At 48.8% G+C, this 15,078-nt stretch overlaps 6 protein-coding genes across 6 annotated transcripts; 3 read left to right on the top strand and 3 right to left on the bottom strand.

Moving 5' to 3' along the window:
- Nucleotides 1-65: 65 nt before the first annotated feature.
- On the top strand, nt 66-500 carry ONS95_006723 (uncharacterized protein; the record flags this gene model as incomplete). The annotated part of the gene is made up of 1 exon (XM_058500196.1): nt 66-500. The coding sequence occupies one exon, from the start codon at nt 66-68 to the stop codon at nt 498-500; it is 435 nt and encodes a 144-aa protein (XP_058350032.1).
- Nucleotides 501-3,029: 2,529 nt separating this feature from the next.
- ONS95_006722 (uncharacterized protein) lies at nt 3,030-3,371 on the bottom strand (the record flags this gene model as incomplete). The annotated part of the gene is made up of 1 exon (XM_058500195.1): nt 3,030-3,371. The coding sequence occupies one exon, from the start codon at nt 3,369-3,371 to the stop codon at nt 3,030-3,032; it is 342 nt and encodes a 113-aa protein (XP_058350031.1).
- A 1,639-nt stretch (nt 3,372-5,010) lies between these two features.
- Nucleotides 5,011-7,738, bottom strand: ATM1 (Iron-sulfur clusters transporter atm1, mitochondrial). Its single transcript, XM_058500194.1, has 2 exons — nt 5,454-7,738; nt 5,011-5,400 (listed from the first exon to the last, which is right to left on the bottom strand). Exons 1-2 carry the CDS (start codon nt 7,498-7,500, stop codon nt 5,303-5,305), a joined length of 2,145 nt encoding a protein of 714 aa, XP_058350030.1. The 5' UTR covers nt 7,501-7,738; the 3' UTR covers nt 5,011-5,302.
- A 161-nt stretch (nt 7,739-7,899) lies between these two features.
- AIM24 (Altered inheritance of mitochondria protein 24, mitochondrial) lies at nt 7,900-9,159 on the top strand (the record flags this gene model as incomplete). The annotated part of the gene is made up of 3 exons (XM_058500193.1): nt 7,900-8,077; nt 8,137-8,255; nt 8,305-9,159. The coding sequence occupies 3 exons, from the start codon at nt 7,900-7,902 to the stop codon at nt 9,157-9,159; spliced, it is 1,152 nt and encodes a 383-aa protein (XP_058350029.1).
- Nucleotides 9,160-9,703: 544 nt separating this feature from the next.
- On the top strand, nt 9,704-11,243 carry ONS95_006719 (uncharacterized protein; the record flags this gene model as incomplete). The annotated part of the gene is made up of 2 exons (XM_058500192.1): nt 9,704-10,555; nt 10,668-11,243. The coding sequence occupies 2 exons, from the start codon at nt 9,704-9,706 to the stop codon at nt 11,241-11,243; spliced, it is 1,428 nt and encodes a 475-aa protein (XP_058350028.1).
- Nucleotides 11,244-11,474: 231 nt separating this feature from the next.
- Nucleotides 11,475-15,072, bottom strand: ONS95_006718 (uncharacterized protein). Its single transcript, XM_058500191.1, has 3 exons — nt 13,063-15,072; nt 12,005-13,014; nt 11,475-11,956 (listed from the first exon to the last, which is right to left on the bottom strand). The coding sequence occupies exons 1-3, from the start codon at nt 14,773-14,775 to the stop codon at nt 11,656-11,658; spliced, it is 3,024 nt and encodes a 1,007-aa protein (XP_058350027.1). The 5' UTR covers nt 14,776-15,072; the 3' UTR covers nt 11,475-11,655.
- Between the last annotated feature and the right edge of the window lie 6 nt (nt 15,073-15,078).

The raw sequence follows: 15,078 nt of genomic DNA, 5'->3' as shown, positions 1-15,078 counted from the left end.
AACGTGGCTAGGGTGCTACCGGCACATATACCGCAAAATCCGGTATTTTGAAGCGATTCGGGGATATGAAGGCAGAGGATAAGAGGAAAGATCAGATTCCCTGGGGCCGTCTCTTTACAGAAGCAACTGAGGACAACTTAATCAATATGATAGCGTGGAAAGACAATACTTTAGTCCTTTCTATGTCTACCTTTTCTGATGGACAGAGCACAGTAGAGAGGCTCCGTAAACGCCCATCTGAAACCTCTTCTGCCGCAAAGACCGCTCGGAAGCCCTTTGGACCAAATCCTCGAGCTATACTTGCGATTCCTGAGTTTGAGGACAAGTATAATCACCAAATAGGAGGTGTAGACCAAGGAAATCAACTCAAAAGGCCAAATACTCTTAAACAGCTCTGTCGAAGGGGTGGGCCATCAAGCCTTAACTACGTGGCTCTTAGATACAGCTCTTATAAACGCCTACAAACTCAGTTTCCACTCTCAGGTGCCTCCGGAGAGTAAATGGGTTGATCAGACTAAGTTCCGAACAGAGGTTCTCAAGGAATGTTTCAGATTTGCTAGGGAAAACCATAGAAAACGCAAATCGTCTTTAATATCCACTGTTGAAGACCCTAGGGAGCTTTCCCAGGCAACTGAGCATATATTAGAGCGATTTCAGGTTAAAGGGAATTGCGTAGTATATGCGAAGGAGGGGGTATCCCGGCGAGTGCGGAGGAAGGTTCTAGGGGAGCTTTCCATTAATCTCCCTCCGAATATTCAAGGATCCGGATGTAGGAAAGCCTCAATATTTGGCTGTAAAGTCTGTAAGGTCACACTCTATAAAGACAGCAATTGCTTTGCCCGGTATCATAGTAAATAATAGAGGCGTTGTGGCGATTCTCTGAATACCCTCGATTTTTGGTGAGGATTCTGACCGCCAAGGCGCTAAAAGGCGTTACCGAACCACCGCTTGAGGGGATACAGACTTTTGAGCTGGGTTGGAAAGTGGGTTGTCGGCTTTCCAACTAGAACATTTTGCGCTCGAAGAAGACTTTGTCACCATGTGAGCTGTTCCATCTACCAGTGCCACCATATGATGCGTACCCAAGTTTTCCCGCAATATTATTACATTTCGTCATCCAAAGGCGTCGTTGGGGGAAGAGAGAAGCTGAGAGTATAATCTTTCTTCCTCCTCAGAATCGGCTCTGGTTTTATAACGTCAGAAAACAAAAGCAGCAAATCAAATTCGGTTCGAGAACTTTGGCCCACCAACAGGCGTCCAGGTTCCAAATCTCTTATCAATAAGTAGATTAGGCTGAAGAACCATGTAGCTACGTAAAGTGCATCCCGGGAGTATATTTGGGCCCAGATCAGAAAGCACCTGTGGGTTTACCCGTGAGTCCTTCGTCATCGTACCAAGATGTTAACCATAGCTTGGCCAGGCGTTCAACAAACTTCTACTTGCCACTGGGTCATCTGGGGTCTATAGGGTAGCGACTGAGAACGTTGATGAATCTCGGGCTAAGGGAAAAGTTCCGGGACTTGTCTGGAAGTTGGCAGGGTCTTCTACCACTGTTCTCCAAAAGCCATTTGTGCATACGTGTTGGAAAGTGTACCGTGCAGTCTTGAGTTTGCCCACAACGAGGCAGTACATGACGGCTCCTACAGCCCAAGCCCTGGTTTGAACTCCAGTCCTACGGCTGGGTAAGAGCTGTACATTTGCTCATGCGATAACCCGTGTCAGCCAACCTAGTACTCTTTGGAAGATCCAGAGAGAAATGGAGGCACGAACGGGCGGTCGGAAGCGTGGAGTAGCAGGCCATTGTGATTGAGCGATCCAACGAGGCTTTCTCCAAGTGTCAATATCCCCCGGGCGTGCACATGAGAGACAAAATCTGCTAAATTGAGAGCCGGAAATCGTCAATATTCGTCGAGACCGAAGCCCGCGAACGAAACTGAGATTTTGGCTTTAAGATGTCTAATCAAGGTCCGTTATTTTCTGGTCTTATGTCAAAGTGTCAAAGTGACGAAGAGGGACAAGGTTGTGCATGTCAGTGGTTGCAAACCGATATTTGAAGGCGGCTGATGCGCACCACAAAAATTCTCCGAAGTTGCTCTTTAGGAAGCTTGATACTGTCGCTGTCCCATGACCGCTTTGGTTCAGCGGCACATTGCTTTGAATCGCTATTCTACATGCTTCCATGTAGATCCGTGCTAAGCCACGGTTTTCTGAAGGTCAGGGTGTGGTCGTAAGGATGAGGATCAAGATTTTTACTGGTACCGGTGCTTTCATCTCCATTCGCAATGTTGTTGTTGTTACTGTTGCCTGCCAAAGGCTTAGCTGCCCGGTATGTCCAAGTCCGGTCTGTAGTCTCATACAACGGTCCATGGTCTAACGTGCTCATAATACCCCTTGTACAACTTGACAATGTGCTCTGTACTTATAGTTGCGCGTGCTCGTAAAAGCCTGACTTCCACTTCAGGACTTCTTATCTAGTAGCGTAATGTAAATTGTCAGCATGGCTGGCTTATGCGTCAGGACTGTCGCCTTTATCTTTTTCCTCAATTTGAGAAGCCTCTGGGTGACACTTTCGCTTTGGCCACAGGAACAAGAGAGCAGACAATTCGTTCTGGTCATATCGGTATGACGAATGAAAGAAAAATATAGCAAAAATAACAGGTATTTGCCAGGGTTTGGTTGGCAACCACGAACTTGAAAGTCGCGGGCATTTTGGAAACACGATATATCAGGGAAATGCTGGCAGAAACCCAAAGTTAACGGCCAGTTCCATTTGCCTGGCATGCATGATCTGGATAACATCTTGAACTTCTAAATCTGCCATCTGATTACAGCTTCAAGATGGATTTTGAAACAACAAAGGAAATGAAAAAAGCCATATACAAGAAACTCCCATCTCATCCTCCCCAGAAATCATAAAGACATAAAGACCGCTCACGAGGTATCGCAACAATATGCACGCATGCAGCCAACAAGACCACGATCCATTCCAACGCACACCTGCAATTGACATATCATAGAGAACAAACACCTCAACTGCGCACACCCTCATCCCACTTTACTTCTCGTACGTGCACCCGGCTCTGTCTCTTCCCATCCCTCCCTTTGCGCCAGTCCATCTTGTCGAGTCCCATCTTGCTCATCCGCCTACTGCTCTTGGCCTCTTTGCTGGCTACTCCTGTTACCTCCTCGCTGTCGCTGCTCCCAGCTGCACTGCACTTCACAGAGTGTTGAGATGTGGGAGAGTAGATGTATTCTCCGTCCACGTATTGAGCTTCGGAAACGAATGTGCTGCGGCGGTTACGTCTGCGTGTGTACCGCTGTTCGAGCCGAAAGAGCTCCAGTTTGGAATTGATCAGGTCGATAAGATTCATGGTTGGTTGGAGTGAAGGGTGGGGTGGGGTGACGAAAGTGTTGAACCGAGGATTGGAAGGATGAATATGAGGTTCGCAGTATGGAATCGATCGCTTTCGCAAGGTGTGTTACAGGCTTCTCTTGAATGATTGTCGTTTACTCCTTTCTGCTCTTAGTACCCCTCTTAGACGGCTCAGTTTGCTCCAAGGTGGATCGATTCAGAGGACTTCGAAATATCGGATGGCTAGGCGCTGTTTATTGTGAGATCAAGGAGCTGTTGCATAATCCGCTTTCGATCAATTGAGTGCTGCTGATTCTTCCAAGAGGTACAAACTGTGAAAGCTCGTCCGAAGTGTAGAGACGACTAGTATAAGTAAAGTAGAGACAGACAAACAGAGGAAGTTTCTGACGATAAGCATGGTCCCAGCCCATACTCCTTGTCGCGATGCTGGGTTTGGGCCGGCCGGCTCGCTGGGCACGCCCAAAACAGCCAGACGACCCCAGCCAGCCCACCATTCCGCTGTGATCCTAGAGTTACAGTACAGGAAAGCAATTTATTAGCCGATTATTAGAGTATTGCCTCCGTAGTCCCTAACCAAGCCCGTCGGGTGGAGTAAAATCTGCAGGCTAAAGGGTGCTGAAGCCTGAAGAGCTGCCAGCGTCCGCAGATACGCTGGGATGTCTGGGATGTCTGGGATGTGCCCCTTCGAGCCCCTGTCCACGCCCAGGGCAAGCAACCGAATCGACCGACCCGCCTATCTGGGGCCGCCAAACCTCGGACTCTACACTGGATGCGTCAAAGCACACGGGCCTGACACGGGCCGCTCAGACACGATAGGATAGGATCATAGGAATCATAGGATACTCGTAGCTCGATAGGATACTACAGTACTGTAGGGTGCCGTCCCGATAGACGGTTTCCACTTTCCATTCCCCCCGTCGCCCCCCTGCCCCCTCAGTTTTCTTCTCCAGGCTAGAAGCGAGCCTAGAAACCCCGGAACACCGTGTCATTGGCGTGCCTGGACTTGGCGCCAGCCGGCGTGGCCCGATGATGGCTTCGAGAAACGTGGTGGCTTGAGAGGAGCTCGAGCTGATGCTTATGCTTATGCTGGAACATTGAGATGCATTATTGTACCTCGACACCGGCGAAGTCTTTAAACTACTGGAGGACATCTGTATTATAAAGAGTCTTCTATGCAATTGCCTCTGGACATCGATCCCTGATCCGTCAGTCCACCAAGACACAACGGCAGGATGAACAATATCTGCATAATGATTCATACGCTCATCCTGTCCTCGTGTAAGGGTTGTACCATATCTTTGTTCCGATCTTCGTAGCAGCATGCTATGAGTTTGTCCTATTTCACAATCAGAGGCACGGATATCGAAAACTCTCTGTGCATGTAGGTGCAGCAGAACTTCCAAACAACTTGTGAAGATTCGATGCGTTGTCTCGACGGCCGTGCTTCTAATTGGTTTGCGGTAGTGTTACTCTACTCTGTATCTATATATGCCTCACATTTGGAGCGTGTAGCTATTCAGGCTTAGAACTCTGCATATCCCGTGGTCTATGCCGTTCTACCAGAGTTTGCCAATACGATATACTTATTCGCGGGAAGCAGGATTGATGGGACGAAAGATACTTGCTTGTGATCGAGGGATCCTCTTTGATGAGGAGCAATCAGCCCAATTCTCGGCACGCGGCTGGGACATGGAGTGCACATGCAATTTAGATCTAAATTCGTCCCTGCACCCGGCTGAGTGACGGCTTCTACTCTATGGATATCGATACAGGACTTTACCTATTGTTGCATCACAGCATTTACAGCTGTAAATCACCATAGTTCGTAACTGCGGGTATAAACTGGAGTGGAACTACAACATACTGAGACTCCTGACATAGACCACTTGTCTGAATGCTGAAGCCTCCGCCGAAAAGTTTGCTAGGTATTCACGACACTGGCCGATCCTTCGAATCCTCGCCAATCTCGACATCGTTAAATTCTATTTCCTTTTGCTCCCCATCGTCATCAAATAGGGTTTCTTGAGCTGCAGACTTTTGTCAGAATACAGGTAGATTTCGTAAGGGAATGTACACATACCACTCCAGAGCTCCGAGTACACGCCGCCAGTATCAATGAGCTCACGATGTGTACCAGTTTCAGCCACCTGACCTTCTTTGAGGACAATGATCTTATCACTGTCATAGATAGTCCTCAAACGATGGGCAACGAACACACTGGTCCTTGCCTTGTCCTTTAAGATGCTGTTGATATTCTGCATCAGAGCCTGCTCAGTATGAGTGTCCAAGGCCGAGGTAGCTTCGTCGAAGAAAAGTAATGGCGGATCCTTTAAGATCAATCTTGAGACCGCCAAACGTTGCTTCTCGCCTCCCGAGATCATCATACCACGCTCTCCTACCATGGTCTTGTACCCATCCGGAAATGCTGACACGATGTCGTGAATCTTTGCTCGCTGGGCTGCAGCTAAGACTTTCTCAGGAGATACACTAAGATCACCATATCTGATATTGTGCTCGATAGTGTCGTTGAATAGCGGTGTGTCCTGTGGTACAACACCAATCGCCGTTCTCAAAGAATCTAAGCTCACATCGCGGATGTCTTGGCCATCAATGAGAATTCTGCCCTCTTGGATGTCGTAGAAACGGAAGAGGAGTCGCAAGATTGTTGACTTGCCACATCCACTAGGTCCGACTATAGCAATCTTCTTTCCAGCTGGGATGGTCAAACTCAGGTTTCTGAGAATTGGCCGGTCTGGGTGGTATCCGAATGTCACATTCTCAAAAGTGATCTCGCCCCCCTTCGTAAGTTGGAGCGACTTTGCATTCGGAGGCTCTTTAATTGCGACATTAACCTTCTGAAGGTTGAAGAGGGTCTCCATGTCCAAGAGAGATTGACGAAGTTCTCGGTAAACCGAGCCGAGAAAATTCAGTGGTACTGAAAGTTGGAAAACAAGTTGGTTGACCATCACCAGGTCACCAACAGTCAAGTTCCCAGTTGCAACTCCATCCGCTGCTAGATACATCATAGCGGTTAAGGCACTTGAGAATATCAGGTTTTGTCCCGAATTGAGAAATGCCAGTGATGTTGCAACTTTGATGGACGATTCCTCATACTCCTTCAAAGCCTGGTCGTACCTGCCAACCTCGAACTTCTCATTGTTGAAGTATTTGACGGCTTCGTAGTTGATCAAGGAGTCGACTGCGACCGTGGAACCTTTATTATCTGCTGCATTCGCGGCTCTCCTGAACTTGGTTCGCCAGGCGGTTGTCCAAATCGTGAAGGCTGTGTAGCCAACCATTGTCAATGCTGTAATGGCGGCAAACTTCGCACCGTATTGGTAGGTGAGAATACCACAGACCATACTGATCTCTAAAGCTGTAGGTAGGATGTGAAATACCATTGAAGTGAGAAGGAAACTGATTCCCTTTGTACCTCGGTCAATGGCTCTGGTCAGCCCACCCGTCTGCTTTGTTAGATGGAAATTTAGGTCCAACCGCAATAAGTGACCAAACACATTGCAAGCTACCCTTCGGATAGCTTTTTGAGCAACGCTCGCAAACACCGCATTCCTTACTTCCTGGAAAATCGTAGCTCCGATTCGGGTCATGCCATACGCAAAGATCATCGACCCAGCGACAGTAGCAGCCGTGCCTCCAACGGCCACAAAATCGACGTTCATTGAATCAACAATGCTCTTGAAGTAGAACGGCACTTGGACATTCAACACTTTGGCACCAACGAGCAGTGCCAAAGAGAGTCCCACCCGAAACCGTGTCCCAAGATTGTCTTTCGGCCACAAGTACTTTGCCATCTCCTTCATAATAGCCCAATCTGCTTTCCGTTGTTCCTTATTCGTCTTATCATCCAGCGCAAGAGGGTCTTTGCGTCCTGGAACTGCTGCAGCTGGCTTCTGGGCGGTTTCTGGCTTCGTTCCAGGCACATCATCTGCAACTCGTGGCTGTCGAAGAGCGTGGCTCTGAATGACTGTAGCTTTCTGGCCAGCCTCGGAGAAGTGATTCGTGCTGGTGATAACTCGCAGTCCAATTCCAGGTTGTTTCCATGACTGTGGCCGTACTGACACTCGCGCGCTCCAGCACGAAGCTTTGTGGAGATTCCGGACAATCATCCTCACTGCGATTGAAGCTCTTCGATCGCCCCTGCTTCAGCTTCATGTGCTTCCCCACATCGTTTTGTTGCGAGATGAAGATGTAGGGGTAGTGGCGAGGAGCTGCTTTTCGATCGCAGAAGGTGTGTTCTTTTACTTTGCTGCAAGCTGCCACTTCCAAGCAGCAATGATCGCAGCGAAGCAGAAGAGACTGGGGGATTCAATTTGTCCGAGGAGCAAACGAAGCTCTGCGCTCTCTGGGTCGTGCTGCGAGATTCCGAGCTATTGCGCCATCAACGTGACAGCGCGGTACGCTGCAGCTGCCCTTGCTTTCTCGCCTGAGGCAGATCAATGAGTCCAATCCATCAAGAAGCGATTCCAGCGCATTAGCAAATTGCATCCAGCAATTCGACAGCAACGATGCGTGGTCGAACTGCGCTGGGAAAAGCTACCAGAGGCTTCCAGCAGCTCCAGAGACCTTGCAATGGGGGACACGGCCGCCGAGGGATTCAGATCGGCGCGACACCAACAACAGAGTCGCCAATACTGACTGGAGATGTTCTCAGTAACGCAATTGATGCCTCTACAGATTCGGCAGGTAAGTGGAGGGACATTCTTTTACTTGGAAGAGCCTTGCTGATATGTTGGCTGGTCCAGATGCTCGGTTCGAAGTATTAGGGGCGCCATATTCTCTTTTATCTGTTTCTTTATCAGCTTCCCAGAAGCTCTACACTAGGAGAGGTACCTTAGTTGGAGTCAGTGGGAAGGCAGAAAACGTGAGCAGAGCTAAGTACTGGCCGTAGAGCTGTTGCTGACTGCTATCAGGCCCAATCGACATTGTCCATTCTGGAACCCTTCCGGCGAGGCGCCCTCGGCATTCCTTTCCTATATCAAAGAGTCTCTTCTACGAGTCCACTCACGGTCTTAATTTCGACCAAATCACCCCTCACTTCGTTCACTGTGTTACATCTTAACGGGACCATAGACTGGATAGTGGCGCAAAGGAAGGCATTGCTAGCTTGGACAGGACATACGCTTTCAGTCACGCCTACAGTCAACAGGGGAATGAGCCTGGCTCATTGGGGCAAATCAGAAATCACAGGGCGGGGTCTCGTAGCCCTAGCTGGGCTTGGACAGATCTACCAAATCAAATTAGAAGCAGGGGAAGAGTATGTGGCTCATCCAGGAAATGTCGTTGCATACACGATCACACCCCACCCACCACTACCATACCGACTTAAATCATCAAGTCTTCGATTCCAAGTTCCAAGTCTAGGACTCGGATACTTGGTACCAGATATCAAATTCTTCCGTGTGATGAGAGAGACAAACACTTGGAGAGGATTGACGAATCTTCTCTTCAACCTGCGGACTTCGGCGAGGAGAACAATATGGGGCGATCGGTTGTTCTTAAAATTTCAAGGTCCAACGACAATCTTGCTATCTTCGAGAGCAACACGGATCAGTGAAGTGTTGACTGCTAGGGACATCGATGAAATTGCTGATAGTCCAGCCGGAGCAGCACAGTCAGCTGTCACGTTGGCCAGACAGCCAAAAAGGAGCGAAGAATTAACAAAGCAGTTCACCGATGTACCTACGGGCTTTCATTATGCGGAGGTCAGTCGTGATGGGAACGTTAAGTTTGAGGATATTCGGGAGGTTCTACCAAAAGGAAAGTAGGATCTGATGAATGTATTCCATGATGTCTTCGGAGAATTGTACCAATATGAGCTTTAAGGCGAATGCATAATTCTTTAGGGATGGCGGAGGGCAAAAGAAACGAATGACGAGCAATCTTTGAGGCCACTTTGTTCGTTGTCTTAGGTGTTCCCTGCATTCATTTATTTGTCCACTCAAAGGCAAGTAAGACTTGCTGTTCCACTTACTATGTGAAGGTTGACCTGTCCCAAGGAGATAGTACGAACGCTTGGCATACAAGCAATTGCAAAGGCCGCTTCGAAGGGAAGGTCCTGAAGAACTAAACGCATCATCATGCCCGGATCATTTGGACAGGCCACGACTTAATTAGAGGAAGTACCTGTTCCGATCCTTTCCCATGGCAAACATGTGATCGCACTCCTAATCGCGGGGTAGGTAGCCACGGTAATGCCTCGGGGGCAAGCAAAGAGGGGTCACGTTCAAGCACAGCGGTGCTCTCTCCATCCGTACACACATCCGTACATCATGCTCCATCGTACAAGATTATATTAGTACATTTCTCATTATGCATTCCAACAAGAGTATTGCGAGTTTTCAGCAATTCGCTAGCGGAAAGTGGAATTTCGGCTCCCGTGTAGCAGCGTCAACAAAGCGCCCGTCGCCATGGCGGCACACCTATTCGACCTCGGTGTCAAAATCAAATCAAGGCGAGAAGGATCCACAGAGAAACAAACATTTCATCTATGAGAATCGCTCGCAGCAGAATGTTCGACAATCAGAAAAACAGACACCACCTACCAGCACCGCACAGCAGCAGAGACCGAGACCTTTAGATGGTATCACAGTTATTGCTCTTGAGCAGGTGATAGCCGGTCCATATTGCACTCGCCAACTAGCTGAGATGGGAGCTCGAGTAGTTAAAATTGAACGGCCCGGAAAAGGTGACTTTGCACGATCTTATGACAGCCGAGCTGCTGGGCTGTCTTCTCACTTCGCGTGGACGAATCGCTCAAAACAAAGTCTTGCGCTGGATATCAAGAAAGAGGAAGATATAACTTTGCTAAAGAGGCTGATAACTAAAGCGGATGTCTTCCTGCAGAATCTCGCCCCAGGAGCTGCTCATCGGTTGGGACTGAGCTATGAAGAGTTGCGCAAGACGAATGAGAGACTGATTGTGTGTGATATTTCTGGTTATGGAGCCGATGGGCCCTACAAGAATAGAAAGGCTTATGATTTGCTTATTCAAGCAGAGGCCGGTGTACTCAGTGTGACTGGGACAGAAGTCACGCCTTCAAAAATGGGTGCATCTATCGCAGACATAGCCGCAGGCATGTATGCTTATAGCAATATCATGGCTGCGTTGCTGGTGCGAGCCAAGTCAGGGAAGGGGTGCAAAATTGATGTCAGCATGTTAGAGGTAAGTCATGGTTCCCCGAATTTCTCACATATTTAGTATGACATGCATCCTCTCCTAGCCCGAAACTTTTAACACTCGGTGAGGTACCTGATAACTACTGACACTTCATCAGTGCATGGTTGAATGGATGGGCTTCCCGCTATATTATGCATACGATGGAGCCAGTCCACCACCAAGAGCAGGCGCCTCACACGCCAGTATCTACCCCTACGGTCCTTTCGAAGCAAAAGACGGAACTGTAATGCTCGGCCTACAAAACGAGCGAGAATGGGCCAGCTTCTGCACCAAAGTCCTCGAGAAACCATCCCTCACAACGGATCCTCGCTTCGCGGGCTCCAACGCTCGATCAGAAAACAGAGCGGAACTCAAAAAGATCGTCGAAGACGTGTTCGCAAGCATGAATACCGATGAAGTAGTGCAGAGACTTGATGCTGCGGCAATTGGGAATGCTAAGGTCAATGACATGAAAGCTGTGTGGCACCATCCGCAGCTGCAAGAGCGAAAAAGGTGGACCGAGATTAGAACGGAGATGGGGAAGATGAGAGTTAGTATTCCGCCAGCTATTCCGAGTAACGTCGATCCAATCATTGGGCCCGTGCCGAGGGTTGGAGCTCATAACGAGAAGATCTTGAGAGAGCTTGAGGAGGGGAGTTTTGGGAAGAAGCATTACCAACATCCACGTATATGAGAGCCGATGGAGTATCAGTATTTTTGTCAAATTAAATTTCTGTATATCACAGTGCCGGTACTCATATTTCGCTTGAATTGACATCGAGTACTCTTATGGGCTGTTGGGATTTCTTCAAGGGGTCAGGAGGGCAGATCTTTTAAGCCCACTTGGACATTTTTGAGTCCGAGTAAGGGATTATGACATTCAGGCGAATTTAGTGAAACGAGAAATGGATTTTACATTCGAAAGCCTCAAAGTAGTCTCTATGTGGAATTTATGCTCCGAACGCCCGGTACATGCTTGGGTTTCAAACCTTCAATGCTTGCCAGCCACGCTGGGCGATCAAGACAAGCAGCTCTAACCAGAACTCCTATGCAAAGTTTCCAAACCAAAAAATGGTAAGCTTTCGCTAGCGTACAATCACAGCATTTTAGACTCCAATCGGCCTTCTGAATGGATGAGCTTCCGTATTCAAAACCCAGTCATCCAAACTGATCGTGTCCGGTGTTGAGTAGAGCAGGTAGAAGTACTTGAGAGTTTCTGCCAGCCAGAAGCTCTCCATCTCATCAACCTGAACAGGGTCATCCAAGGTTACATCATATATTGCTGAATGGCCATGTTCCGTCGATGTGGCGTTTATGATTGCCTTGAACATCTCCCATCCCTTATCTTGCCAGGTCGAATCGCCAGTAATACGGTACATGTACCACACTGATTCGATTGCTTCCGGTCTAGATCTTATTTAGCATAGCTCGTAGCAGGTCAGGTGTGCGGCTTACCTCAAGATGTACTTCTTGGACTTGAAAGACACGAATCCAGGGGGGAGACCCTCTTGAGTTATCCGTTGCGACACATATTCTTTGTGGGTGAGGGGTCTCATGGGATCTATCAAAGGACCTATTATGTTGCCTTCGCCTGGTGCAACTGGAGACTGGCCGTCTGTGACAGGCTTTTCAAGTTGATGGCCGGCAGTGGTCGCTATGTTCTCTAATTCAGATTCCGCGACATTAGACTTCGCCTCGTAATACATCTCATCGGGTGTCAAAGTCTTGGGGACTGATGCAGGAACAGTCTGCACCTTTGCAGCGTCTCCTTTGACCGCAGAAGTGTCATCTTTGGAACTGTGGGTCACCGGCGGTGGCAAATCATCCTTGAGAGAAGTCTGACGCTTCTGCAATGAAACTGGAGCGGTTTTCTCCACAGAATCAGTATCTCTGGCGGGATCGGACGAATTGAAGACGTGCCCAGCGCCTTCAGGCGGTAGAATCTCATCTAGAGGTTGCTGGGAGACAGGTGGTTGTTGCTTCGCAGCTTCCGACTCTGCCTCCCGGTTCTTCTTATTTACTTCATACTCAGCAACATTCTTGTCTCTCTGGTAGCCTAGAGGGTCCAGGTATTCCTGGTAGATTGTCTCATTCCAGAGGCAATGCTCAGTACTTTTGCAAGGAATAACGACCGCACCTTCTGGCATGATTCCAGTCTTCGTGGCTCCATATGCCCAGACACATCCATCAGCAAGCTTTTTGGCAAGCTCAAGATCACCATCAATTCCGAAGATCTGTGCTCCCATACCGATCATCCCACCAATGAAACAGGTCAAATGTTCCACTTCTGCAGCCAAAGTAAGATCCGTGGCAGGGTCGCCGTATGTTGTAACAGATCCTGAAAAGAGAATATCGTTGTTATCTGGAAGCATGGGGCGATAAAGCATCCACTTCCGTATGGCATCAACAGTCTTGATATACATTTTGCGGTAAGTGTCCTCGCGGCCACCAAGAAGTAGGTATTGCTTTCAATTATCAGTTTCAGTTTATGTGAGATCAGTGAGGGGCCGTACCTTGGGAAAGTACTCGTAGGTTGAGTCTTGTCCGCCACCCATGGAGAATTTATCAATACCATACTTTGACGTGTATGATTCAAGTCCTTGTTCTACGCAGTCCCAATCACCAACACCAGCACCTATCTTCGCTTTTGCCGCAGGGATGTCGAGGGGCAACCCAGTGACGGAATCGACAGTAGGCGTGGGGGAGGTTCTATTTCCAGCCGGTACTTCTCCCACAGCGTTTCTCTTGCGCTTGGAGCTTCCGAAAGCATTTGACTCGTCCCAGCCGACGATACGGGCTTTACTCGCCTCGCCTGGTGATACCTGTACCTCGAGAGTACCAGGTCCAAATGGTTCATCTTTGGGGCTAGCCTTTTTGGGAACAGGCTCAGGAACCGGATCAGGGCTGAGAGGTTGGTATCCAACTGGAGGTTCTGTGGAAATTGGACGTTCTTGTGTCATGACAGCTACCGGCAATTGCGGCAAAGATGGCATAGTCCGATTACAACCTGAAGCATCGATATTATCAGGGAAGACTCCGTCGAGTTTTGTTCCCCGATTTTGGAAATCAGCTAATGCATTTGTAACTCGAGCCACAGCATCGTAGTACTTCGGTTCCTGAGTTAATTGGGCCAGCCTTGTGAATTCCATGGACAAGGATCCAAGCTCTGCTAGATTTGAACGAGTACTGGCTCGATGAGGCTGGGATGCAAAGGTTGGCATCCAGTGGTAATATAACACTGGCATCCTGTTTGGTGTATCGAAAGCTCCTATTAATATCTCGGCTAGTTCCACAGCTTTGTCCAGCAAATTCTTGTACTTAGCACCGCTAACATCGTAGGCCGCTACGAGGCCACCTAGATATCTGATGGTTGTTTCGAACATCGGAATATCACCTCTTGGGCTGGTAGTAAAGTCAATTAAATCCACGGCTTTTGCCGCTTCTTCAAACTCATCATGCAAACCCATTATCCATAGTGTATCCAATGTATCAACCAAAGTTGCTGCCCAGCCACAGAAAGGATCACGAAACTTTCCCGAAACTGGTGATAGCTCGTCGTGGAGCCATGCCTTTGACCTGTAGCCTGTCCATGCCTTCTTGAATTCGTCCTTAACCTTCCATTGCCGTTTCTCCCGATTTATCTTAGCGTCTGGAGTCTCGTCGTTGAACTTGTGTTGAATTCTTGGTATCTTGATAGGTGCTCCTGTTGGCAGTTGGATGAGAGATGCTGCAGCTACTGGGAAATGCTCTTTCTGCTTCTCCCAGTGTATAGTTGGAACCGCTTCTGCGGAGAAGGTAGGGTATTCCTGTCTCCCTGGTGGAGAGACCGCATGAATGTCATCTTCCACCTCAAACCCATTGACCTTTGTCGGTGGCACTGGCTTTCTATCTGGTAAGACCACCTGCGGTACTGGTTCTTGGGGTTTCACAGTCGGGGACTTTGCAAGAGCTGCACTCAAGGTGGTCGGGACATTTTTGGAGGCTAGAATCTGCGTAGATGAGTGGAGAAGAGCTTCCTTGGAGCTCTCCTTGGTTACTCCAGGCGGAGGTGTTTTGGCTGGGGATGTGCCGACATTGTCGTGTGCAGGCTGCTGGTGTTGAGGAGAATCATAATCTTGAATGTGCGCGGGATGCGACCAATCGCTCGTTCTCCTCAAATGGAAAATGAAGAGAACGAATAGAACTGCAAAGACGAGGAACACCCGGTAGCGTCGAAGTCGTAGCATCTCGAAATTGCTTCGTAGCCCCAGGAGGGGGCGGGCAGGTTATGCTAGCTGGCACACGACACAGCTCATACGTGAACAGCTGGAGAAACCGAATGGAGCATTTGGAGAGCTCGACAATATATGATCTGCGCGGCAGCTCAGACAACACAGAGATTGAAGGTCGGAAGGAACAGTGATAACAGGTGAACAGAAAGGATACGTAGAAGAGTGTCCGAAAGTCTATAGGCCACGAGCGAAGTGGTGACCCTCTGGCTTGGCTTTCCCAATGCGCTTAAAGCAAGGGGTCGCGGGACGCTGGGCCAC

This window comes from Cadophora gregata (genome assembly GCF_030347475.1).
Source record: "Cadophora gregata isolate MNR1 chromosome Unknown scaffold_18, whole genome shotgun sequence".
Taxonomy (NCBI): Eukaryota; Fungi; Ascomycota; class Leotiomycetes; order Helotiales; family Ploettnerulaceae; genus Cadophora; species Cadophora gregata.
Note: the sequence above shows the minus strand (reverse complement) of the source record. Positions and strands in the feature narration are given on the sequence as shown.